The sequence below is a fragment of the Chiloscyllium plagiosum genome, unplaced genomic scaffold, assembly GCF_037043375.1.
Source record: "Chiloscyllium plagiosum isolate Xiang-an unplaced genomic scaffold, Cpla_swu_hap1 HiC_scaffold_35, whole genome shotgun sequence".
Lineage (NCBI taxonomy): Eukaryota > Metazoa > Chordata > Chondrichthyes > Orectolobiformes > Hemiscylliidae > Chiloscyllium > Chiloscyllium plagiosum.
Genome location: NW_028270173.1, coordinates 23,760,307 through 23,785,178, shown reverse-complemented (window position 1 = coordinate 23,785,178; position 24,872 = coordinate 23,760,307). Strand labels below are relative to the sequence as shown.

Genomic DNA, 24,872 nt, shown 5'->3' with positions numbered 1-24,872 from the left:
GGGTGTCAGTGACAGACTGTGTGGGTGAGTGTCAGTGACAGACTGTGTGGGTGAGTGTCAGTGACAGACTGTGTGGGTGAATGTCAGTGACAGACTGTTTGGGCGAGTGTCAGTGACAGACTGTATGGGTCAGCGTCAGTGAAGGAATGTGTGGGTGAGTGTCACTGACAGACAGTGTGGGTGAGTGTCAGTGACGGACTGTGTGGGTGGGTGTCACTGACGGACCATGTGGGTGAGCGTCAGTGACGGACAGTGTGGGTGAGTGTCATTTACGGACTGTGTGGGTGAGCGTCAGTGACGTACTGTGTGGGTGAGCGTCAGTGATTGACTGTGTGGGTGAGCGTCAGTGACAGACTGTGTGGGTGAGTGTCAGTGACGGACTGTATGAGTGAGCGTCAGTGACGGACTCTGCGGGTGAGCGTCAGTGACAGGCTGTGTGGGTTAGTGTCACTGACGGACTGTGTGTGCGAGCGTCAGTGACGGAATGTGTGGGTGAGCGTCAGTGACGGATTGTATGGGCGAGAGTCAGTGATGGACTGTGTGGGCGAAGGTCAGTGATGGACTGTGTGGGTGAGCGTCAGTGACGGACTGTGTGGGCGAGGGTCAGTGATGGACAGTGTGGGTGAGTGTCAGTGACGGACTGTGTGGGCGAGGGTCAGTGACAAACTGTCTGGTGAGTGTCAGTGATGGACAGTGTGGGTGAGCGTCACTGACGGACTGTCTGGGCGAGCGTCAATGACGGACTGTGTGGGTGAGGGTCAGTGAAGGAATGTGTAAGTGAGTGTCAGTGATGGACTGTGTGGGTGAGCGTCAGTGAAGGAATGTGTAAGTGAGTGTCAGTGACGGATTGTGTGGGTGAGCGTCAGTGACGGACTGTGTGGGCGAGGGTCAGTGACGGACTGTGTGGGTGAGCGTTAATGACAGACTGTATGGGTGAGGGTCAGTGACGGAATGTGTGGGTGAGCGTCAATGACGGACTGTGTGGGTGAGGGTCAGTGACGGAATGTGCGGGTGAGCATCAGTGACGGACTGTGTGGGCGAGGATCAGTGATGGATAGTGTGGGTGAGTGTCAGTGATGGACAGTGTGGGTGAGTGTCAGTGACGGACTGTGTGGTCGAGGTCAGTGATGGACTGTGTGGGTGAGCGTCAGTGACGGACTGTGTGGGCGAGGGTTAGTGATGGACTGTCTGGGCGAGGGTCAGTGATGGACTGTGTGGGTGAGCGTCAGTGACAGACTGTGTGGGTGAGCGTCAGTGACAGAGTGTGTGGGTTAGTGTCACTGACGGACTGTGTGTGCGAGCATCAGTGACGGACTGTGTGGGTGAGGATCAGTGGTGGACTCTGTGGGTGAGCGTCAGTGACGGACTGTGTGACTAAGTGTCAGTGACGGACTGTGTGGGTAAGGGTCAATGACAGTCTGTGTGGGTAAGGGTCAGTGACGGAATGTGTGGGTGAATGTCAGTGACAGAGTGTGGGTGAGTGTCACTGACAGACAGTGTGGTTGAGTGTCAGTGACGGACAGTGTTAGTGAGCGTCAGTGACGGACTGTGTGAGTGTGCGACTGTTACGGACTTTGTGGGAGAGTGTCAGTGACAGACTGTGTGGGTGGGTGTCAGAGACAGACTGTGTGGGTGAGTGTCAGTGACGGACGGTGTGGGTGAGCGTCAGTGATAGACTGTGTGTGAGCGTCAGTGACGGACTGTGTGGGTGAGCATCAATGGCAGGCTGTGTGGGTGAGGGTCAGTGACGGACTGTGTGGATGAGTGTCAGTGACGGAATGTGTGAGTGAGTGTCAGTGATGGACTGTGTGGATGAGTGTCAGTGACGGACTGTATGAGTGAGTGTCAGTGACGGACTGTGTGGGTGAGTGTCAGTGACGGACTGTGTGGGTGAGCGTCAGTGACGGACTGTGTGGATAAGTGTCAGTGACGGACTGTGTGGATGAGTGTCAGTGACGGACAGTGTGAGTGAGCGACTGTTACGGACTGTGTGGATGAGTGTCAGTGACGGATTGTGTGAGTGAGTGTCAGTGACAGACCGTGTGGGTGAGTGTCAGTGACGTACTGTGTGGGTGAGTGTCACTGACAGACCGTGTGGGTGAGTGTCAGTGACGGACAGTGTGGGTGAGTGTCAGTGACGGACTGTATGAGTGAGTGTCAGTGACGGACTGTGTGGGTGAGTGTCAGTGACGGACTGTGTGGGTGAGTGTCAGTGACGGACTGTGTGGGTGAGCGTCAGTGACGTTCGGTGTGGGTGAGTGTCAGTGACGGACTGTGTGAGTGAGCGACTGTTACGGACTGTGTGGATGAGTGTCAGTGACGGATTGTGTGAGTGAGTGTCAGTGACAGACCGTGTGGGTGAGTGTCAGTGACGGACTGTGTGGGTGAGTGTCACTGACAGACCGTGTGGGTGAGTGTCAGTGACGGACAGTGTGGGTGAGTGTCAGTGACGGACTGTGTGGGCAAGTGTCAGTGATGGACTGTGTGGGTGAGTGTCAGTGACGGACTGTGTCGATGAGTGTCAGTGACGGACTGTGTGAGTGAGCGACTGTTACAGACTGTGTGAGTGAGCGACTGTTACGGACTGTGTGGGTGAGTGTCAGTGACGGACTGTGTGGGTGAGTGTCAGTGACGGATTGTGTGGGTGAGTGTCAGTGACGGACTGTGTGGGTGAGTGTCAGTGACGGACTGTGTGGGTGAGTGTCAGTGACGGTCGGTGTGGGTGAGCGTCAATGACGGATTGTGTGGGTGAGTGTCAGTGACGGACTGTGTGGGTGAGTGTCAGTGACGGTCGGTGTGGGTGAGCGTCAGTGACAGACTGTGTGGATGAGCGTCAGTGACGGACTGTGTGGGTGAGCGTCCGTGACGGACTGTGTGGGTGAGTGTCAGTGACGGACTGTTTGAGTGAGCGACTGTTACGGACTGTGTGGGGGAGTGTCAGTGATGGATTGTGTGGGTGGATATCAGTGACGGACTGTGTGGGTGAGTGTCAGTGACGAACGGTGTGGGTAGTGTCAGTGACAGACTGTATTGGTGAGCGTCAGTGACGGACTGTGTGGGTGAGCGTCAATGGCAGACTGTATGGGTGAGCGTCAATGACGGACTGTGTGGGTGAGTGTCAGTGACGGACTGTGTGGGCGAGTGTCAGTGACGGACTGTGTGGGTGAGTGTCAGTGACGGACTGAGTGGATGAGCATCAGTGACGGACTGTGTGGATGAGCGACAGTGACTGACTGAGTGGGCGAGTGTCACTGACAGACAGTGTGGGTGAGTGTCAGTGACGGATGTGTGGGTGAGTGTCAGTGACGGACTGTGTGCGTGAGAGTCAGTGACGGACTGTGTGGGTGAGTGTCAGTGACGGACTGTGTGGGTGAGTGTCACTGACGGACTGTCTGGGTGAGTGTCACTGAATGACAGTGTGGGTGAGTGTCAGTGACGGACTGTGTGGGTGAGAGTCAGTGACGGACTGTGTGCGTGAGGGTCAGTGACGGACTGTGGGTGAATGTCAGTGACGGACTGTGTGGGTGAGCGTCAATGACGGACTGTGTGAGTGAGGGTCAGTGACGGACTGTGTGGGTGAGTGTCAGTGACGGACTGTGTGGGCGAGTGTCACTGACAGACTGTGTGGGCGAGTGTCACTGACAGACTGTGTGGGTGAGTGTCAGTGACGGACTGTTTGGGCGAGTGTCAGTGACAGACTGTGTGGGTGGGTGTCAGTGACAGACTGTGTGGGTGAGTGTCAGTGACAGACTGTGTGGGTGAGTGTCAATGACGGACTGTGTGGGCGAGTGTCACTGACAGACAGTGTGGGTGAGTGTCAGTGACTGACTGTGTGGGTGGTTGTCACTGACGGACTGTGTGGGCGAGTGTCACTGACAGACTGTGTGGGTGAGTGTCAGTGACAGACTGTGTGGGTGAATGTCAATGACGGACTGTTTGGGCGAGTATCAGTGACAGACTGTGTGGGTGAGTGTCAGTGACAGACTGTGTGGGTGAGTGTCAATGACGGACTGTGTGGGTGAGCGTCAGTGACAGACTGTGTGGGTGAGCGTCAGTGACGGACTGTGTGGGTGAGGGTCAGTGACGGAATGTGTGGGTGAGCGTCAGTGACGTACTGTGTGGGTGAATGTCAGTGACTGACTGTGTGAGTGAGCGACTGTTACGGACTGTGTGGGTGCGTGCCAGTGATGGACTGTGTGGGTGAGCGTCAGTGACAGACTGTGTGGGTGAGCGTCAGTGACAGACTGTGTGGGTGAGTGTCAGTGACAGACTGTGTGGGTGAGTGTCAATGACGGACTGTGTGGGTGAGTGTCAGTGACGGACTGTGTGGGTGAGCGTCAGTGACGTACTGTGTGGGTGAATGTCAGTGACTGACTGTGTGAGTGAGCGACTGTTACGGACTGTGTGGGTGCGTGCCAGTGATGGACTGTGTGGGTGAGCGTCAGTGACAGACTGTGTGGGTGAGCGTCAGTGACGGACTGTGTGGGTGAGGGTCAGTGACGGACTGTGTGGGTGAGCGTCAGTGACGTACTGTGTGGGTGAGCGTCAGTGATGGACTGTGTGGATGAGTGTCAGTGACGGACTGTATGAGTGAGTGTCAGTGACGGACTGTGTGGGTGAGTGTCAGTGACGGACTGTGTGGGTGAGCGTCAGTGACGGACTGTGTGGATAAGTGTCAGTGACGGACTGTGTGGGTGAGTGTCAGTGACGGACTGTGTGAGTGAGCGAATGTTACGGACTGTGTGGATGAGTGTCAGTGACGGACTGTGTGGGTGAGTGTCACTGACAGACCGTGTGGGTGAGTGTCAGTGACGGACAGTGTGGGTGAGTGTCAGTGACGGACTGTATGAGTGAGTGTCAGTGACGGACTGTGTGGGTGAGTGTCAGTGACGGACTGTGTGGGTGAGCGTCAGTGACGTTCGGTGTGGGTGAGTGTCAGTGACGGACTGTGTGGATGAGTGTCAGTGACGGACTGTGTGGATGAGTGTCAGTGACGGATTGTGTGAGTGAGTGTCAGTGACAGACCGTGTGGGTGAGTGTCAGTGACGGACTGTGTGGGTGAGTGTCAGTGACGGACTGTGTGGGTGAGTGTCACTGACAGACCGTGTGGGTGAGTGTCAGTGACGGACAGTGTGGGTGAGTGTCAGTGACGGACTGTGTGGGCAAGTGTCAGTGATGGACTGTGTGGGTGAGTGTCAGTGACGGACTGTGTCGATGAGTGTCAGTGACGGACTGTGTGAGTGAGCGACTGTTACAGACTGTGTGAGTGAGCGACTGTTACGGACTGTGTGGGTGAGTGTCAGTGACGGACTGTGTGGGTGAGTGTCAGTGACGGACTGTGTGGGTGAGTGTCAGTGACGGATTGTGTGGGTGAGTGTCAGTGACGGACTGTGTGGGTGAGTGTCAGTGACGGTCGGTGTGGGTGAGCGTCAGTGACAGACTGTGTGGATGAGCGTCAGTGACGGACTGTGTGGGTGAGCGTCCATGACGGACTGTGTGGGTGAGTGTCAGTGACGGACTGTTTGAGTGAGCGACTGTTACGGACTGTGTGGGGCAGTGTCAGTGATGGATTGTGTGGGTGGGTATCAGTGACGGACTGTGTGGGTGAGTGTCAGTGACGAACGGTGTGGGTAGTGTCAGTGACAGACTGTATTGGTGAGCGTCAGTGACGGACTGTGTGGGTGAGCGTCAATGGCAGACTGTATGGGTGAGCGTCAATGACGGACTGTGTGGGTGAGTGTCAGTGACGGACTGTGTGGGCGAGTCTCAGTGACGGACTGTGTGGGCGAGTCTCAGTGACGGACTGTGTGGGTGAGTGTCAGTGACGGACTGAGTGGATGAGCATCAGTGACGGACTGTGTGGATGAGCGACAGTGACTGACTGAGTGGGCGAGTGTCACTGACAGACAGTGTGGGTGAGTGTCAGTGACGGATGTGTGGGTGAGTGTCAGTGACGGACTGTGTGCGTGAGGGTCAGTGACGGACTGTGTGGGTGAGTGTCAGTGACGGACTGTGTGGGTGAGTGTCACTGAATGACAGTGTGGGTGAGTGTCAGTGACGGACTGTGTGGGTGAGAGTCAGTGACGGACTGTGTGCGTGTGGGTCAGTGACGGACTGTGGGTGAATGTCAGTGACGGACTGTGTGGGTGAGCGTCAATGACGGACTGTGTGAGTGAGGGTCAGTGACGGACTGTGTGGGTGAGTGTCAGTGACGGACTGTGTGGGCGAGTGTCACTGACGGACTGTGTGGGCGAGTGTCACTGACAGACTGTGTGGGCGAGTGTCACTGACAGACTGTGTGGGTGAGTGTCAGTGACAGACTGTGTGGGTGAATGTCAGTGACGGACTGTTTGGGCGAGTGTCAGTGACAGACTGTGTGGGTGGGTGTCAGTGACAGACTGTGTGGGTGAGTGTCAGTGACAGACTGTGTGGGTGAGTGTCAATGACGGACTGTGTGGGCGAGTGTCACTGACAGACAGTGTGGGTGAGTGTCAGTGACAGACTGTGTGGGTGAATGTCAATGACGGACTGTTTGGGCGAGTATCAGTGACAGACTGTGTGGGTGGGTGTCAGTGACTGACTGTGTGGGTGAGTGTCAGTGACAGACTGTGTGGGTGAGTATCAATGACGGACTGTGTGGGTGAGCGTCAGTGACAGACTGTGTGGGTGAGCGTCAGTGACGGACTGTGTGGGTGAGGGTCAGTGACGGAATGTGTGGGTGAGCGTCAGTGACGTACTGTGTGGGTGAATGTCAGTGACTGACTGTGTGAGTGAGCGACTGTTACGGACTGTGTGGGTGCGTGCCAGTGATGGACTGTGTGGGTGAGCGTCAGTGACAGACTGTGTGGGTGAGTGTCAGTGACAGACTGTGTGGGTGAGTGTCAATGACGGACTGTGTGGGTGAGTGTCAGTGACGGACTGTGTGGGTGAGCGTCAGTGACGTACTGTGTGGGTGAATGTCAGTGACTGACTGTGTGAGTGAGCGACTGTTACGGACTGTGTGGGTGCGTGCCAGTGATGGACTGTGTGGGTGAGCGTCAGTGACAGACTGTGTGGGTGAGCGTCAGTGACGGACTGTGTGGGTGAGGGTCAGTGACGGACTGTGTGGGTGAGCGTCAGCGACGTACTGTGTGGGTGAGCGTCAGTGACAGACTGTGTGGGTGAGCGTCAGTGATGGACTGTGTGGGTGAGTGTCAGTGACGGACTGTGTGGGCAAGTGTCAGTGATGGACTGTGTGGGTGAGTGTCAGTGACGGACTGTGTGAGTGAGCGAAGTTACGGACTGTGTGGGTGAGTGTCAGTGACGGACTGTGTGGGTGAGTGTCAGTGACGGATTGTGTGGGTGAGTGTCAGTGACGGACTGTGTGGGTGAGTGTCAGTGACGGTCGGTGTGGGTGAGCGTCAATGACGGATTGTGTAGGTGAGTGTCAGTGACGGACTGTGTGGGTGAGTGTCAGTGATAGACTGTGTGGATGAGCGTCAGTGACAGACTGTGTGGATGAGCGTCAGTGACGGTCTGTGTGGGTGAGCGTCCGTGACGGACTGTGTGGGTGAGTGTCAGTGACGGACTGTGTGAGTGAGCGACTGTTACGGACTGTGTGGGGGAGTGTCAGTGATGGATTGTGTGGGTGAGCGTCAGTGAAGGAATGTGTGGGTGAGCGTCAGTGATGGACTGTGTGGGTGAGTGTCAATGACGGACTGTGTGGGTGAGTGTCAGTGACGGACTGTGTGGGTGAGCGTCAGTGACGGACTGTGTGGGTGAATGTCAGTGACTGACTGTGTGAGTGAGCGACTGTTACGGACTGTGTGGGTGCGTGCCAGTGATGGACTATGTGGGTGAGCGTCAGTGACAGACTGTGTGGGTGAGCGTGAGTGACGGACTGTGTGGGTGAGGGTCAGTGACGGATTGTGTGGGTGAGCGTCAGTGACGTACTGTGTGGGTGAGCGTCAGTGACAGACTGTGTGGGTGAGCGTCAGTGATGGACTGTGTGGGTGAGTGTCAGTGACGGACTGTGTGGGCAAGTGTCAGTGATGGACTGTGTGGGTGAGTGTCAGTGACGGACTGTGTGAGTGAGCGACTGTTACGGACTGTGTGGGTGAGTGTCAGTGACGGACTGTGTGGGTGAGTGTCAGTGACGGATTGTGTGGGTGAGAGTCAGTGACGGACTGTGTGGGTGAGTGTCAGTGACGGTCGGTGTGGGTGAGCGTCAATGACGGATTGTGTAGGTGAGTGTCAGTGACGGACTGTGTGGGTGAGTGTCAGTGATAGACTGTGTGGATGAGCGTCAGTGACAGACTGTGTGGATGAGCGTCAGTGACGGTCTGTGTGGGTGAGCGTCCGTGACGGACTGTGTGGGTGAGTGTCAGTGACGGACTGTGTGAGTGAACGACTGTTACGGACTGTGTGGGGGAGTGTCAGTGATGGATTGTGTGGGTGAGCGTCAGTGAAGGAATGTGTGGGTGAGCGTCAGTGATGGACTGTGTGGGTGAGTGTCAGTGACATACTGTGTGGGTGAGTGTCAGTGACGGACTGTGTGGGTGAGTGTCAGTGACGGACAGTGTGGGTGAGCGTCAGTGACGGACAGTGTGGGCGAGGGTCAATGACGTACTGTGTGGGTGAATGTCAGTGACTGACTGTGTGAGTGAGCGACTGTTACAGACTGTGTGGGTGCGTGCCAGTGATGGACTGTGTGGGTGAGCGTCAGTGACAGACTGTATGGGTGAGCGTCAGTGATTGACTGTGTGGGTGAGCGTCAGTGACGGACTGTATGAGTGAGCGTCAGTGATGGACTCTGCGGGTGAGCATCAGTGACAGACTGTGTGGGTTAGTATCACTGACGGACTGTGTGTGCGAGCGTCAGTGACGGACTGTGTGGGCGAGGATCAGTGGTGGACTCTGTGGGTGAGCGTCAGTGACGGACTGTGTGAGTAAGTGTCAGTGATGGACTGTGTGGGTAAGGGTCAATGACAGTCTGTGTGGGCGAGGGTCAGTGACGGAATGTGTGGGTGAGGGTCAGTGACGGAATGTGTGGGTGAGGGTCAGTGACAGACAGTGTGGGTGAGTGTCAGTGACGGATTGTGTGGGTGAGCGTCAGTGACGGACTGTGTGGGTGGGTGTCAGTGACAGACTGTGTGAGTGAGTGTCAGTGATGGACTGTGTGGGCGAGTGTCACTGACAGACTGTGTGGGTGAGTGTCAGTGACGGACTGTGTGGGAGGGTGTCACTGACGGACCATGTGGGTGAGCGTCAGTGACGGACAGTGTGGATGAGTGTCAGTGACGGACTGTGTGGGTGAGTGTCAGTGATGGACAGTGTGGGTGAGTGTCAGTGACGGACTGTGTGGTCGAGGGTCAGTGATGGACTGTGTGGGTGTGCGTCAGTGACGGACTGTGTGGGCGAGGGTCAGTAATGGACTGTCTGGGCGAGGGTCAGTGATGGACTGTGTGGGTGAGCGTCAGTGACGAACTATGTGGGCGAGGGTCAGTGATGGACAGTGTGGGTGAGTGTCAGTGACGGATTGTGTGGGTGAGCGTCAGTGACGAACTATATGGGCGAGGGTCAGTGATGGACAGTGTGGGTGAGTGTCAGTGACGGATTGTATGGGCGAGGGTCAGTGATGGACTGTGTGGGCGAGGGTCAGTGATGGACTGTGTGGGCGAAGGTCAGTGATGGACTGTGTGGGTAAGCGTCAGTGACGGACTGTGTGGGCGAGGGTCAGTGATGGACAGTGTGGGTGAGTGTCAGTGACGGACTGTGTGGGCGAGGGTCAGTGACAAACTGTCTGGTGAGTGTCAGTGACGGACTGTGTGGGTGAGCGTCAGTGAAGGAATGTGTAAGTGAGTGTCAGTGATGGACTGTGTGGGTGAGCGTCAGTGTAGGAATGTGGGTGCGTGCCAGTGATGGACTGTGTGGGTGAGCGTCAGTGACAGAGTGTGTGGGTGAGAATCAGTGACGGATTGTGTGGGTGCGTGCCAGTGATGGACTGTATGGGTGAGCGTCAGTGATGGACTGTGTGGGTGAGCGTCAATGACGGACTGTGTGGGCGAGGGTCAGTGATGGATAGTGTGGGTGAGTGTCAGTGACGGACTGTGTGGGTGAGTGTCAGTGATGGACAGTGTGGGTGAGTGTCAGTGACGGACTGTGTGGTCGAGGGTCAGTGATGGACTGTGTGGGTGAACGTCAGTGACGGACTGTGTGGGCGAGGGTTAGTGATGGACTGTCTGGATGAGGGTCAGTGATGGACTGTGTGGACGAGTGTCACTGACAGACAGTGTGGGTGAGTGTCAGTGACGGACTGTGTGGGTGGGTGTCACTGACGGACCATGTGGGTGAGCGTCAGTGACGGACATGTGGGTGAGTGTCAGTGACGGACTGTGTGGGTGAGCGACTGTTACGGACTGTGTGGGTGCGTGCCAGTGATGGACTGTGTGGGTGAGCGTCAGTGACAGAGTGTGTGGGCGAGGGTCAGTGACGGATTGTGTGGGTGCGTGCCAGTGATGGACTGTATGGGTGAGCGTCAGTGATGGTCTGTGTGGGTGAGCGTCAATGACGGACTGTGTGGGCGAGGGTCAGTGATGGATAGTGTGGGTGAGTGTCAGTGACGGACAGTGTGTGTGAGTGTCAGTGACGGACAGTGTGTGTGAGTGTCAGTGATGGACAGTGTGGGTGAGTGTCAGTGACGGACTGTGTGGGCGAGGGTTAGTGATGGACTGTCTGGATGAGGGTCAGTGATGGACTGTGTGGGTGAGCGTCAGTGACGAACTGTGTGGGCGAGTGTCACTGACAGACAGTGTGGGTGAGTGTCAGTGACGGACAGTGTGGGTGGGTGTCACTGACGGACCATGTGGGTGAGCGTCAGTGACGGACCATGTGGGTGAGCGTCAGTGACGGACATGTGGGTGAGTGTCAGTGACGGACTGTGTGGGTGAGCGACTGTTACGGACTGTGTGGGTGCGTGCCAGTGATGGACTGTGTGGGTGAGCGTCAGTGACAGAGTGTGTGGGTAAGAATCAGTGACGGATTGTGTGGATGCGTGCCAGTGATGGACTGTATGGGTGAGCGTCAGTGATGGACTGTGTGGGTGAGCGTCAATGACGGACTGTGTGGGCGAGGGTCAGTGATGGATAGTGTGGGTGAGTGTCAGTGACGGACAGTGTGTGTGAGTGTCAGTGACGGACAGTGTGGGTGAGTGTCAGTGACGGACTGTGTGGGTGAGTGTCAGTGATGGACAGTGTGGGTGAGTGTCAGTGACGGACTGTGTGGTCGAGGGTCAGTGATGGACTGTGTGGGTGAGCGTCAGTGACGGACTGTGTGGGCGAGGGTTAGTGATGGACTGTCTGGATGAGGGTCAGTGATGGACTGTGTGGGCGAGTGTTACTGACAGACAGTGTGGGTGAGTGTCAGTGACGGACTGTGTGGGTGGGTGTCACTGACGGACCATGTGGGTGAGCGTCAGTGACGGACATGTGGGTGAGTGTCAGTGACGGACTGTGTGGGTGAGCGACTGTTACGGACTGTGTGGGTGAGCGACTGTTACGGACTGTGTGGGTGCGTGCCAGTGATGGACTGTGTGGGTGAGTGTCAGTGACGGACTGTGTGAGTGAGCGTCAGTGATGGACTGTGTGGGTGAGCGTCAGTGACGAACTGTGTGGGCGAGTGTCACTGACAGACAGTGTGGGTGAGTGTCAGTGACGGACTGTGTGGGTGGGTGTCACTGACGGACCATGTGGGTGAGCGTCAGTGACGGACATGTGGGTGAGCATCAGTGACAGACTGTGTGGGTTAGTGTCACTGACGGACTGTGTGTGCGAGCGTCAGTGACGGACTGTGTGGGCGAGGATCAGTGGTGGACTCTGTGGGTGAGCGTCAGTGACGGACTGTGTGAGTAAGTGTCAGTGATGGACTGTGTGGGTAAGGGTCAATGACAGTCTGTGTGGGTGAGGGTCAGTGACAGACTGTATGGGTGAGTGTCAGTGATGGACTCTGTGGGTGAGCGTCAGTGACAGGCTGTGTGGGTTAGTGTTACTGACAGACTGTGTGGGTGAGTGTCAGTATGGGCGGTGTGGGTTAGTGTCACTGACGGACTGTGCGGGTGAGCATCAGTGACGGACTATGATAGTAAGCGTCAGTGACGGACTGTGTGGGTGAGCGCCAGTGACGTACTGTGTGGGCGAGTGTCACTGACAGACAGTATGGGTGAGTGTCAGTGAGGGACTGTATGGGTGAGGGTCAGTGACGGAATGTGTGGGTGAGGGTCAGAGACCGAATGTGTGGGTGAGTGTCAGTGACAGACTGTGTGGGTGAGCGTCAGTGACGGACTGTGTGGGTGGGTGTCAGTGACAGACTTTGTGGGTGAGTGTCAGTGACAGACTGTGTGGGTGAGTGTCAGTGACAGACTGTGTGGGTGAATGTCAGTGACGGACTGTTTGGGCGAGTGTCAGTGACAGACTGTGTGGGTCAGCGTCAGTGAAGGAATGTGTGGGTGAGTGTCACTGACAGACAGTGTGGGTGAGTGTCAGTGACGGACTGTGTGGGTGGGTGTCACTGACGGACCATGTGGGTGAGCGTCAGTGACGGACAGTGTGGGTGAGTGTCATTTACGGACTGTGTGGGTGTGTGCCAGTGATGGACTGTGTGGGTGAGCGTCAGTGACAGAGTGTGTGGGTGAGAATCAGTGACGGATTGTGTGGGTGCGTGCCAGTGCTGGACTGTATGGGTGAGCGTCAGTGATGGACTGTGTGGGTGAGCGTCAGTGACAGACTGTGTGGGTGAGTGTCAGTGACGGACTGTATGGGTGAGCGTCAGTGACGGAATGTGTTGGTGAGTGTCAGTGACAGAGTGTGGGTGAGTGTCACTGACAGACAGTGTGGGTGAGTGTCAGTGACGGACTGTGTGGGTGAGTGTCAGTGACGGACGGTGTGGGTAAGCGTCAGTGATAGACTGTGTGGGTGAGCGTCAGTGACGGACTGTGTGGGTGAGCGTCAATGGCAGGCTGTGTGGGTGAGGATCAGTGACGGACTGTGTGCGAGCGTCAGTGACGGACTGTGTGGGCGAGGATCAGTGGTGGACTCTGTGGGTGAGCGTCAGTGATGGACTGTGTGGGTGAGGATCAGTGGTGGACTCTGTGGGTGAGCGTCAGTGACGGACTGTGTGAGTAAGTGTCAGTGATGGACTGTGTGGGTAAGGGTCAATGACAGACTGTGTGGGTGAGTGTCAGTGACAGACTGTGTGGGTGAATGTCAGTGACGGACTGTTTGGGCGAGTGTCAGTGACAGACTGTGTGGGTCAGCGTCAGTGAAGGAATGTGTGGGTGAGTGTCACTGACAGACAGTGTGGGTGAGTGTCAGTGACGGACTGTGTGGGTGGGTGTCACTGACGGACCATGTGGGTGAGCGTCAGTGACGGACAGTGTGGGTGAGTGTCATTTACGGACTGTGTGGGTGAGCGTCAGTGACGTACTGTGTGGGTGAATGTCAGTGAATGATTGTGTGAGTGAGCGACTGTTACGGACTGTGTGGGTGTGTGCCAGTGATGGACTGTGTGGGTGAGCGTCAGTGACAGAGTGTGTGGGTGAGAATCAGTGACGGATTGTGTGGGTGCGTGCCAGTGCTGGACTGTATGGGTGAGCGTCAGTGATGGACTGTGTGGGTGAGCGTCAGTGACAGACTGTGTGGGTGAGTGTCAGTGACGGACTGTATGGGTGAGCGTCAGTGATGGACTCTGCGGGTGAGCGTCAGTGACAGGCTGTGTGGGTTAGTGTCACTGACGGACTGTGTGTGCGAGCGTCAGTGACGGAATGTGTTGGTGAGTGTCAGTGACAGAGTGTGGGTGAGTGTCACTGACAGACAGTGTGGGTGAGTGTCAGTGACGGACTGTGTGGGTGAGTGTCAGTGACGGACGGTGTGGGTGAGCGTCAGTGATAGACTGTGTGGGTGAGCGTCAGTGACGGACTGTGTGGGTGAGCGTCAATGGCAGGCTGTGTGGGTGAGGATCAGTGACGGACTGTGTGCGAGCGTCAGTGACGGACTGTGTGGGCGAGGATCAGTGGTGGACTCTGTGGGTGAGCGTCAGTGATGGACTGTGTGGGTGAGTATCAGTGGTGGACTCTGTGGGTGAGCGTCAGTGACGGACTGTGTGAGTAAGTGTCAGTGATGGACTGTGTGGGTCAGGGTCAATGACAGTCTGTGTGGGTGAGGGTCAGTGACGGAATGTGTGAGTGAGGGTCAGTGACGGAATGTGTGGGTGAGTGTCACTGACAGACATGTGTGGGTGAGTGTCAGTGACGGACTGTGTGGGTGAGCGTCAGTGATAGACTGTGTGGGTGAGCGTCAGTGACGGACTGTGTGGGTGAGTGTCAATGGCAGGCTGTGTTGGTGAGGGTCAGTGACGGACTGTGTGTGCGAGCGTCAGTGACGGACTGTGTGGGTGAGCGTCAGTGATGGACTGTGTGGGTGAGCGTCAGTGACAGACTGTGTGGGGGAGCGTCAATGACAGACTGTATGAGTGAGCGTCAATGATGGACTGTGCGGGTTAGGGTCAGTGACGGAATGTGCGGGTGAGCATCAGTGACGGACTGTGTGGGCGAGGGCCAGTGATGGACAGTGTGGGTGAGTGTCAGTGACGGACTGTGTGGGTGAGCGTCAGTGATGGACTGTGTGGGTGAGCGTCAATGACAGACTGTATGGGTGAGCGTCAATGACGGACTGTGTGAGTGAGCGTCAGTAACGGACTGTGTGGGTGTGTGCCAGTGATGGACTGTGTGGGTGAGCGTCAGTGACAGAGTGTGTGGGTGAGAATCAGTGACGGATTTTGTGGGTGCGTGCCAGTGATGGACTGTATGGGTGAGCGTCAGTGATGGACGGTGTGGGAGTGCGTCAGTGACAGACTGTGTGGGTGATCGTCAGTGATGGACTCTGCGGGAGAGCGTCAGTGACAGGCTGTGTGGGTTAGTATCACTGACGGACTGTGTGTGCGAGCGTCAGTGACGGACTGTGTGGGCGAGAATCAGTGGTGGACTCGTGGGTGAGAGTCAGTGACGGACTGTGTGGGTGAGCGTCAGTGACGGACTGTGTGGGTGCGTGCCAGTGAAGGAAGGTGTGAGTGAGTGTCAGTGATGGACTGTGTGGGTGCGTGCCAGTGATGGACTGTGTGGGTGAGCGTCAGTGACAGACTGTGTGGGTAAGCGTCAGTGACAGAGTGTGTGGGTGGGAATCAGTGACGGATTGTGAGGGTGCGTGCCAGTGATGGACTGTATAGGTGAGCGTCAGTGATGGACTGTGTGGGTGAGCATCAGTGACGGACTCTGCGGGTGAGCGTCAGTGACAGGCTGTGTGGGTTAGTGTCACTGACGGAATGTGTGTGCGAGCGTCAGTGACGGACTGTGTGGGCGAGGATCAGTGGTGGACTGTGTGGGTGAGTGTCACTGACAGACCGTGTGGGTGAGTGTCAGTGACGGATTGTGTGGGCGAGTATCAGTGACAGACTGTGTGGGTCAGCGTCAGTGAAGGAATGTGTGGGTGAGTGTCACTGACAGACAGTGTGGGTGAGTATCAGTGACGGACTGTGTGGGTGGGTGTCACTGACGGACCATGTGGGTGAGCGTCAGTGACGGACAGTGTGGGTGAGTGTCAGTGACGGACACTGTGGGTGAGTGTCAGTGACGGACTGTGTGGGTGAGCGTCAGTGACGTACTGTGTGGGTGAATGTCAGTGACGTACTGTGTGGGTGAATGTCAGTGACTGACTGTGTGAGTGAGCGCCTGTTACGGACTGTGTGGGTGAGTGTCAGTGACGGACTGTGTGGGTGAGTGTCAGTGACGGACTGTGTGGGTGAGCGTCAGTGACAGACTGTGTGGGTGAGCGTCAGTGACAGACTGTGGGGGTGAGCGTCAGTGACGGACTGTGTGGGTGAGCGTCAGTGACAGACTGTGTGGGTGAGCGTCAGTGACGGACTGTGTGGGTGCGTGCCAGTGACGGACTGTATGGGTAAGCGTCAGTGACAGACTGTGTGGATGAGCGTCAGTGACGGACTGTGTGGGTGCGTGCCAGTGATGGACTGTATGGGTGAGCGTCAGTGATGGACTCTGCAGGTGAGCGTCAGTGATGGACTGTGTGGGTTAGTGTCACTGACAGACTGTGTGGGCGAGTGTCACTGACAGACTGTGCAGGTGAGCATCAGTGACAGACTATGATAGTAAGCGTCAGTGATGGACTGTACGGGTGAGCGTCAGTGATGGACTGTGTGGGTAAGCGTCAGTGACAGAGTGTGTGGGTGAGCATTAGTGACGGATTGTGTGGGTGCGAGCCAGTGATGGACTGTATGGGTGAGCGTCAGTGATGGACTGTGTGGGTGAGTGTCAGTGATGGACTGTGTGGGTGTGCGTCAGTGACAGACTGTGTGGGTGAGCGTCAGTGATGGACTGTATGGGTGAGCGTCAGTGACAGACTTTGTGAGTGAGTGTCAGTGATGGACTGTGTGAGTGAGCGTCAGTGACAGACTGTGGGGTGTGCGTGCCAGTGACGGATTGTATGGATGAACGTAAGTGACGGACTGTGCGGCTGACCATCAGTGACGGACCGTGTGCGTGAGCATCAGTGATGGACTGTATGGGTGAGCATCAGTGACGAATTGTGTGGGTGAGTATCACTGACGGACTGTGTGAGTGAGTGTCAGTGACGGACTGTGTGAGTGAGTGTCAGTGACGGACTGTGTGGGTGAGTGTCAGTGACGGACTATATGGGTGAGTGTCAGTAACAGACTGTATGGATGAGCGTCAGTGATGGGCTCGACAGGGAGTGTCAGTGGCAGACTGTGCGGATGAGCGTCAGTGATGGACTCGACAGGGAGTGTCAGTGATGGACTGTGTGGGTGAGCGTCTGTGATGGACTGTATGGGTGAGCATCAGTGACGAATTGTGTGGGTGAGTATCACTGACGGACTGTGTGGGTGAGCGTCAGTGATGGACTGTATGGTTGAGGGTCAGTGACGGACCGTGCGGGTGAGTGTCAGTGATGGACTGTGTGGGTGAGCATCAGTGACGGACTATATGGGTAAGCGTCAGTGACGGACTGTGTGGGTGCGTGCCAGTGATGGACTGTGTGGGTGAGCGTCAGTGACAGACTGTGTAGGTGAGCGTCAGTGACAGACTGTGTGGGTGAGCGTCAGTGACGGACTGTGTGGGTGAGCGTCAGTGATGGACTCTGCGGGTGAGCGTCAGTGACAGGCTGTGTGGGTTAGTGTCACTGACAGACTGTGTGGGCGAGTGTCACTGATGGACTGTGCGGGTGAGCATCAGTGATGGACTATGATAGTAAGCATCGATGACGGACTGTGTGGGTGAGCGTCAGTGACGTACTGTGTCGGTGATTGTCAGTCACTGACTGAGTGAGTGAGCGACTGTTACGGACTGTGTGGGTGCGTGCCAGTGATGGACTGTGTGGGTGTGTGCCAGTGATGGACTGTGTGGGTGAGCGTCAGTGACAGAGTGTATGGGTGAGAATCAGTGACGGATTGTGTGGGTGCGTGCCAGTGATGGACTGTATAGGTGAGCGTCAGTGATGGACTGTATAGGTGAGCGTCAGTGATGGACTGTGTGGGTGAGCGTCAGTGACAGACTGTGTGGGTGAGCGTCAGTGACGGACTCTGCGGGTGAGCGTCAGTGACAGGCTGTGTGGGTTAGTGTCACTGACGGACTGTGTGGGCGAGCGTCAGTGACGGACTGTGTGGGCGAGGATCAGTGGTGGACTGTGTGGGTGAGTGTCAGTGACGGACTGTGTGTGCGAGTATCAGTGACAGACTGTGTGGGTCAGCGTCAGTGAAGGAATGTGTGGGTGAGTGTCACTGACAGACAGTGTGGGTGAGTATCAGTGACAGACTGTGTGGATGGGTGTCACTGACGGACCATGTGGGTGAGCGTCAGTGACGGACAGTGTGGGTGAGTGTCAATGACGTACTGTGTGGGTGAATGTCAGTGACTGACTGTGTGAGTGAGCGCCTGTTACGGACTGTGTGGGTGAGCGTCAGTGACGGACTGTGTGGGTGAGTGTCAGTGATGGACTATATGGGTGAGTGTCAGTGACGGACTGTGTGGGTGAGTGTCAGTGACGGACTGTGTGAGTGAGTGTCAGTGACGGACTATATGGGTGAGTGTCAGTAACGGACTGTATGGATGAGCGTCAGTGATGGGCTCGACAGGGAGTGTCAGTGGCAGACTGTGCGGATGAGCGTCAGTGATGGACTCGACAGGGAGTGTCAGTGATGGACTGTGTGGGTGAGCGTCTGTGATGGACTGTATGGGTGAGCATCAGTGACGAATTGTGTGGGTGAGTATCACTGACGGACTGTGTGAGTGAGTGTCCGTGATGGACTATATGGTTGAGTGTCAGTGGCGGACTGTGTGGGTGAGCGTCAGTGATGGACTGTATGGTTGAGGGTCAGTGACGGACCGTGCGGGTGACTGTCAGTGATGGACTGTGTGGGTGAGCATCAGTGACGAATTGTGTGGGTGAGTATCACTGACGGACTGTGTGAGTGAGTGTCAGTGACGGACTATATGGGTGAGTGTCAGTGATGGACTGTATGGATGAGCGTCAGTGATGGGCTCGACAGGGAGTGTCAGTGGCAGACTGTGTGGATGAGCGTCATTGATGGACTTGACAGGGAGTGTCAGTGATGCACTGTGTGGGTGAGCGTCAGTGACAGACTGTGTAGGTGAGCGTCAGTGACAGACTGTGTGGGTGAGCGTCAGTGACGGACTGTATGGGTGAGCGTCAGTGATGGACTCTGCGGGTGAGCGTCAGTGACAGGCTGTGTGGGTTAGTGTCACTGACAGACTGTGTGGGCGAGTGTCACTGACGGACTGTGTGGGCGAGTGTCAGTATGGGCTGTGTGGGTTAGTGTCACTGACAGACTGTGTGGGCGAGTGTCACTGACGGACTGTGCGGGTGAGCATCAGTGATGGACTATGATAGTAAGCATCGATGACGGACTGTGTGGGTGAGCGTCAGTGACGTAATGTGTGGGTGAATGTCAGTCACTGACTGAGTGAGTGAGCGACTGTTACGGACTGTGTGGGTGAGAATCAGTGATGGACTGTGTGGGTGCGTGCCAGTGATGGACTCTGTGGGTGAGCGTCAGTGATGGACTGTGTGGGTGAGCGTCAGTGACAGACTGTGTGGGTGAGCGTCAGTGACGGACTGTGTGGGTACGTGCCAGTGATGGACTGTGTGGGTGAGCGTCAGTGACGGACTGTGTGGGTGCGTGCCAGTGATGGACTGTGTGGGTGAGCGTCAGTGACAGAGTGTGTGGGTGAGAATCAGTGACGGATTGTGTGGGTGCGTGCCAGTGATGGACTGTATAGGTGAGCGTCAGTGATGGACTGTATAGGTGAGCGTCAGTGACAGACTGTGTGGGTGAGCGTCAGTGACAGACTGTGTGGGTGAGCGTCAGTGATGGACTGTGTGGGTTCGCGTCAGTGACAGACTGTGTGAGTGAGCGTCAGTGACGGACTGTGTGGGTGCATGCCAGTGATGGACTGTGTGGGTGAGCGTCAGTGACAGAATGTATGGGTGAGAATCAGTGATGGATTGTGTGGGTGCGTGCCAGTGATGGACTGTATGGGTGAGCGTCAGTGATGGACTGTATGGGTGAGCGTCAGTGACAGACTGTGTGGGTGAGCGTCAGTGACGGACTGTATAGGTGAGCGTCAGTGATGGACTGTATAGGTGAGCGTCAGTGACAGACTGTGTGGGTGAGCGTCAGTGACGGACTCTGCGGGTGAGCGTCAGTGACAGGCTGTGTGGGTTAGTGTCACTGACGGACTGTGTGTGCGAGCGTCAGTGACGGACTGTGTGGGCGAGTATCAGTGACAGACTGTGTCGGTCAGCGTCAGTGAAGGAATGTGTGGGTGAGTGTCACTGACAGACAGTGTGGGTGAGTATCAGTGACGGACTGTGTGGGTGGGTGTCACTGACGGACCATGTGGGTGAGCGTCAGTGACGGACAGTGTGGGTGAGTGTCAATGACGTACTGTGTGGGTGAATGTCAGTGACTGACTGTGTGAGTGAGCGCCTGTTACGGACTGTGTGGGTGAGCGTCAGTGACGGACTGTGTGGGTGAGCGTCAGTGACAGACTGTGTGGGTGAGCGTCAGTGACGGACTGTGTGAGTGAGTGTCAGTGACGGACTATATGGGTGAGTGTCAGTAACGGACTGTATGGATGAGCGTCAGTGATGGGCTCGACAGGGAGTGTCAGTGGCAGACTGTGCGGATGAGCGTCAGTGATGGACTCGACAGGGAGTGTCAGTGATGGACTGTGTGGGTGAGCGTCTGTGATGGACTGTATGGGTGAGCATCAGTGACGAATTGTGTGGGTGAGTATCACTGACGGACTGTGTGAGTGAGTGTCCGTGATGGACTATATGGTTGAGTGTCAGTGACGGACTGTGTGGGTGAGCGTCAGTGATGGACTGTATGGTTGAGGGTCAGTGACGGACCGTGCGGGTGACTGTCAGTGATGGACTGTGTGGGTGAGCATCAGTGACGAATTGTGTGGGTGAGTATCACTGACGGACTGTGTGAGTGAGTGTCAGTGACGGACTATATGGGTGAGTGTCAGTGACGGACTGTATGGATGAGCGTCAGTGATGGGCTCGACAGGGAGTGTCAGTGGCAGACTGTGCGGATGAGCATCATTGATGGACTTGACAGGGAGTGTCAGTGATGGACTGTGTGGGTGAGCATCTGTAGTGGACTCGATAGGGATTGTCAGTGACAGACTGTGCGGGTGACCGTCAGTGATGGACTCGACAGAGAGTCAGTGATGGATTGTGTGGGTGAGCGCCGGTGATGGACTGTGTGGGTGTAGTCTCAGTGATGGACGGTGTGGGGGATTGTTAGTGATGGTGTCCGTGTGGCAGCATTAGCGACGGACAGGTGGAAGAGCATCAGGAACTGACTCAACAGGGAACTGTCTGTGAGTGACTCAATGGGGCATGTGTCAGTGACGGGGGCCAAGAGTCAGTATTGCCAGTGCCTCCTGAACGCAATGGATTAATATCTGAGGTGGCCACTATGGAATGGTCTCTCAGAAATGATTCTGTGTGTCCGGATCAGATGTAGACTTGATGGGTCAGTGTCAACCATGAACTGTGTGAGCATGTATCTTTCAGTTCTGGGCTTTATGGGGCATTGTGTCTCAGTGATGAATTTTGTCAATTTGTGTCAGTGAGCAATTCTTCGGGTCAGTGTCGCTCCATGACTATTCTGTAGGTTACTGACATTGATAGACTCTAAAGGTTAGTGTTAATCATGGACAGTGTGGCTGAGTGTCTCTCATTAACAGACCCTTTGGATCAGTGTCAGTGAAGAATGGTATGGGTCAGCATCTCTCAGTGATTAATTCTCTGGTTTCATGTCAGTGATAGGTTCTACGATTTACTGTTGTTGATGGACTCCATCGGTCAGCGACTCAGTGACTTACATAATGTTAGTGTCCATGTTGGACTGTATGGATCAGTATCAGTGAAAGCTTATATGGGTCAGTGTCTCTCAGTGATGGACTCTGTAGGTGAGAATTGCTGATGGACTCTATGGTCAGTGTCTCTCAGAAGCAGATTCTATGGGCCCCTATCAGTGATGATCCTTATGGGTCATTTTCTCTCAGTAACAATCTCTATTGTCTACAACTGTGATGGACTCTAAGCTTGAATATCAGTGATGGACTATATTGGTCAGTGTGTCTTTGCAATGAATTCAATGGGCCAGTTTCAGTGATGATCTTTATTGGTGAGTGTCTCTCTTTGAAGAATTTGATAGGTGAGTGTCTCTTATTGATAAGCTGGATGCATCGATGACAGTCATTGTCTCCCAAGATCAGTAACTGTGATGGACTCTCCATGTAAATGTCTCTCACTGACAAACCCTAATGTCAGTGTAAATGATGGATTCTGTGGTTAGTGTCAGTGGTGGACTCTCTGGTTCTGTTTCTCTAAGTCATTGAGTACAGTGAACTGGGATTTGTTATGATTTAGAGATGCGGGTGTTGAACTGGGGTGGACAAAGTTAAAAATCACACAACACCAGATTATAGTCCAACAGGTTTATTTGGAGGCACTAGCTTTCTAAGTATTGCGTCAGGATTGGTTAGCTCGATTGTCTGGTTGGCTGGTTACAATGCAGAGTGATACCAACAGCATGGGTTCCAATCCCACAGTGGTTGAGGTCACCAAGAATGACTCTCCTTCTCAACCTCTCATTTCAATAGCCATCTCACTGTGATGAGAGAGCAGCTCTACGATTTCTGGGATTACACCAACTTTACCTTATACCTATGAGTCTATAGGAGATTTAGCTGCACACTTTTGGGCACCCACATATACACCCCTTCCGTTGCATTTATACCTGTCCATGCATAGGGGTACCCATGTAATAATACATCCATATTCACAAAGCTGGGCACACATGCCCACATTCAATCATTCACACATGCACGTACCTAAACTTGCACGCACTTTGTCTCTCACACAAGCAAATGGGTCAATGCCAGCAGATTGGAGTAACAAATAAAACTATTAAAATATCCACCTGTAGCTTTACTGAATGCAGAAAGTAAAATAAATGGAGCAAAACTCCTTATTTTCTGACCTGTCATGGTCTGCACTCCGGAATCGGGGCAGAATATGCCGGAAGCTGCTGGTTCGATCCAGTTTGGGCTGACTCTTAGTTCGCTTTATAGAACCTTTGAGCCTGCGGCTCAGAAATCCCTGCTGATAAAAGAAACGAAGAGAATATTCAGAAGCAAGTAGAATGACGTTGAATCCACAGCACTGACACGATATGTTTGTCTCAAATGTTCCCTGCTGCGTTAGTATGCCACATGTTCCCACCTCCCACTCCCAATTATCTCTTCCCACCTTAAGCTAGAAAGGGTGCAGAAGATTCACAAGGCTGGTTCCAGGGATGAGGAGTTTCAGTTATGTTCTTAGGTTTGAGAAGTTCAGAATGATTTTTCCGGGAGAAGAGGTTGTTGAGAAGAGATTTGATGGAGTGGTTCAAAATCACGTGCAGACTAGACAAAATAGACCTGGAGAAACTGTTACCAGAGGTTAAAGGGTTCAGAACATAAAGTCAGATTTAAGTTGATTAGCAATGGAAGCAGAGGAGACATGAAGAGAAACTATTCCACTCAGCGACTCGGTAAGGTCTGGAACACACTGCCTAATCGAGGCACTTGAAGGGAAACTATTATTATCTGAAAAGAAAGAAAGTGCAAGGCTGTGGGGAGTGAGGAAGCGGGGGATGAGGTGAATCTGCTCATTTGGCAAGGTGATCCGTTCACAAAGCTGTAACAACTCTGTGACTCTCTGAATTCCACCTCCCTCATGAGGGGCTCTTTCATGTTGCTTGTTGTCTGCGTGTGAATTCATGTTGCTTGTTGTCTGTGTGTGAATTCATGTTGCTTGTTGTCTGCGTGTGACACACGCAGACAACAAGCAACATGAATTCGACTGGGACAACACTACTATCATAGGGCAAGCCAGACAGAGAACAGCCAGGGAATTCCTAGAGGCATGGCATTCATCCACAAACTCCATCAACAAACACATCGACCTGGACCCAATATACCAACCACTACAGCGGACAGCTGAAACTGACAACCGGAAGCGGCAGGGACAGACCACTATAAACACCGGAGGAAACATCAAAGAAGCGCTTCGCAGGAGGCTCCCAAGCACTGATGATGTCGCCTAGCCAGGGGACGAAACGTTTGCAACAAAAACTTTCAGCTCGGCGAACAGAACCACAACAGTTTCATGTACATTTGCCATATATTTTTCTGTGTACTTCATCTAAAAGGAGAGTTAATATTTTCTATTCCATCTTATAGGAGGAATGGATTCTTTCGTGATGGATGTCTTGTTTGGAGTCTTCCTTTGTCTTCAGGAGGATTCCTTGCCCCATGTGGTAGACATCATTCCTCCTTATCCAGACCACCCTTCAGAACCTTTAGTATCGCATCTAATATCCTGTGCACTTTTTCCCTCAGGTCTTGAGCCACACTGAAACTTGCCACTAAATGTCAGTAAGTGATGGCTAGCGGACGTGGGTGTTTAGAGGCCAGATGTACTGTCCCATGACCATTGCTTGAATGCACAAGTTGTTTCAGCACAGGTTCACAGAAATCAGCAAATAGAGCTAAAGTTGCATTCTAAAACCAACCCTTTCAAACAGGTGCATCTCAAATACACATTTAATGCCACTTTTCACCCTTTTACCAAACTAAACCCCATGGAAGCTAAATGACAGAAATAGGCCATTCAGCCCAACCTGTCTTTGCTGGTGTTTATATTCTCCATTGTGATTGCCTCTTCCTATTCTCCTTTCCATATCACTCAGTTTTCTTCTCTCTCAAGCCAGAATCATATCAGATGATAACAGCTATAAATGAGCATATGAGTACTGAAGAATTGAATCTGGGGTCTCTCTACTCACTATGGTGTGGCAGTAGGCAGGCTGGGGTTCATTTAGCAAGCCCATAAAGGATGTGGTCTATGCCTAACCAACTGGCATCCAATGCAGTGACAGCCCTAATGGCAGTGATCTTGCGCCACTCCCCTAGTGTCCTGGCACAAGCCATAGCAGAAAGTGATGGACCACTTGCTTTATGGCCAACATAATATTCATCTGATATGCCTATAGTGATGGGCCAATGTGACCACACTCATTTATAGTCTCATTGTTTCGGCTAATCTCTTTTACCAAAAAAAGACAGTCATTGAATTCATTCCCAAGATCCTGCCAGGAGCAGCTTAACAAACATGAGGAAATAACCACATTATGTTTTCTATACTTTCCTCTAAATCTTTTTACTTTGA

The 24,872-nt window shown here is 54.2% G+C and overlaps 1 protein-coding gene across 20 annotated transcripts in view; it reads right to left on the bottom strand.

Annotated features, from left to right (window-relative positions):
* LOC122541389 (ras/Rap GTPase-activating protein SynGAP-like) overlaps positions 1-24,872 on the bottom strand; it is a 1,066,559-nt gene that overhangs the window by 397,549 nt on the left and 644,138 nt on the right. For all 20 annotated transcript variants that reach the window (XR_015753055.1, XR_015753056.1, XM_087979364.1 and 17 more), the window contains one exon: positions 22,642-22,763. Coding sequence is in view for 18 of the 20 variants with exons in the window: in XM_087979364.1 (XP_087835490.1) it covers positions 22,642-22,763 (122 nt within the window). In the remaining 2 variants the exon portion in view is untranslated. The remainder of the gene's footprint in view (positions 1-22,641; positions 22,764-24,872) is intronic.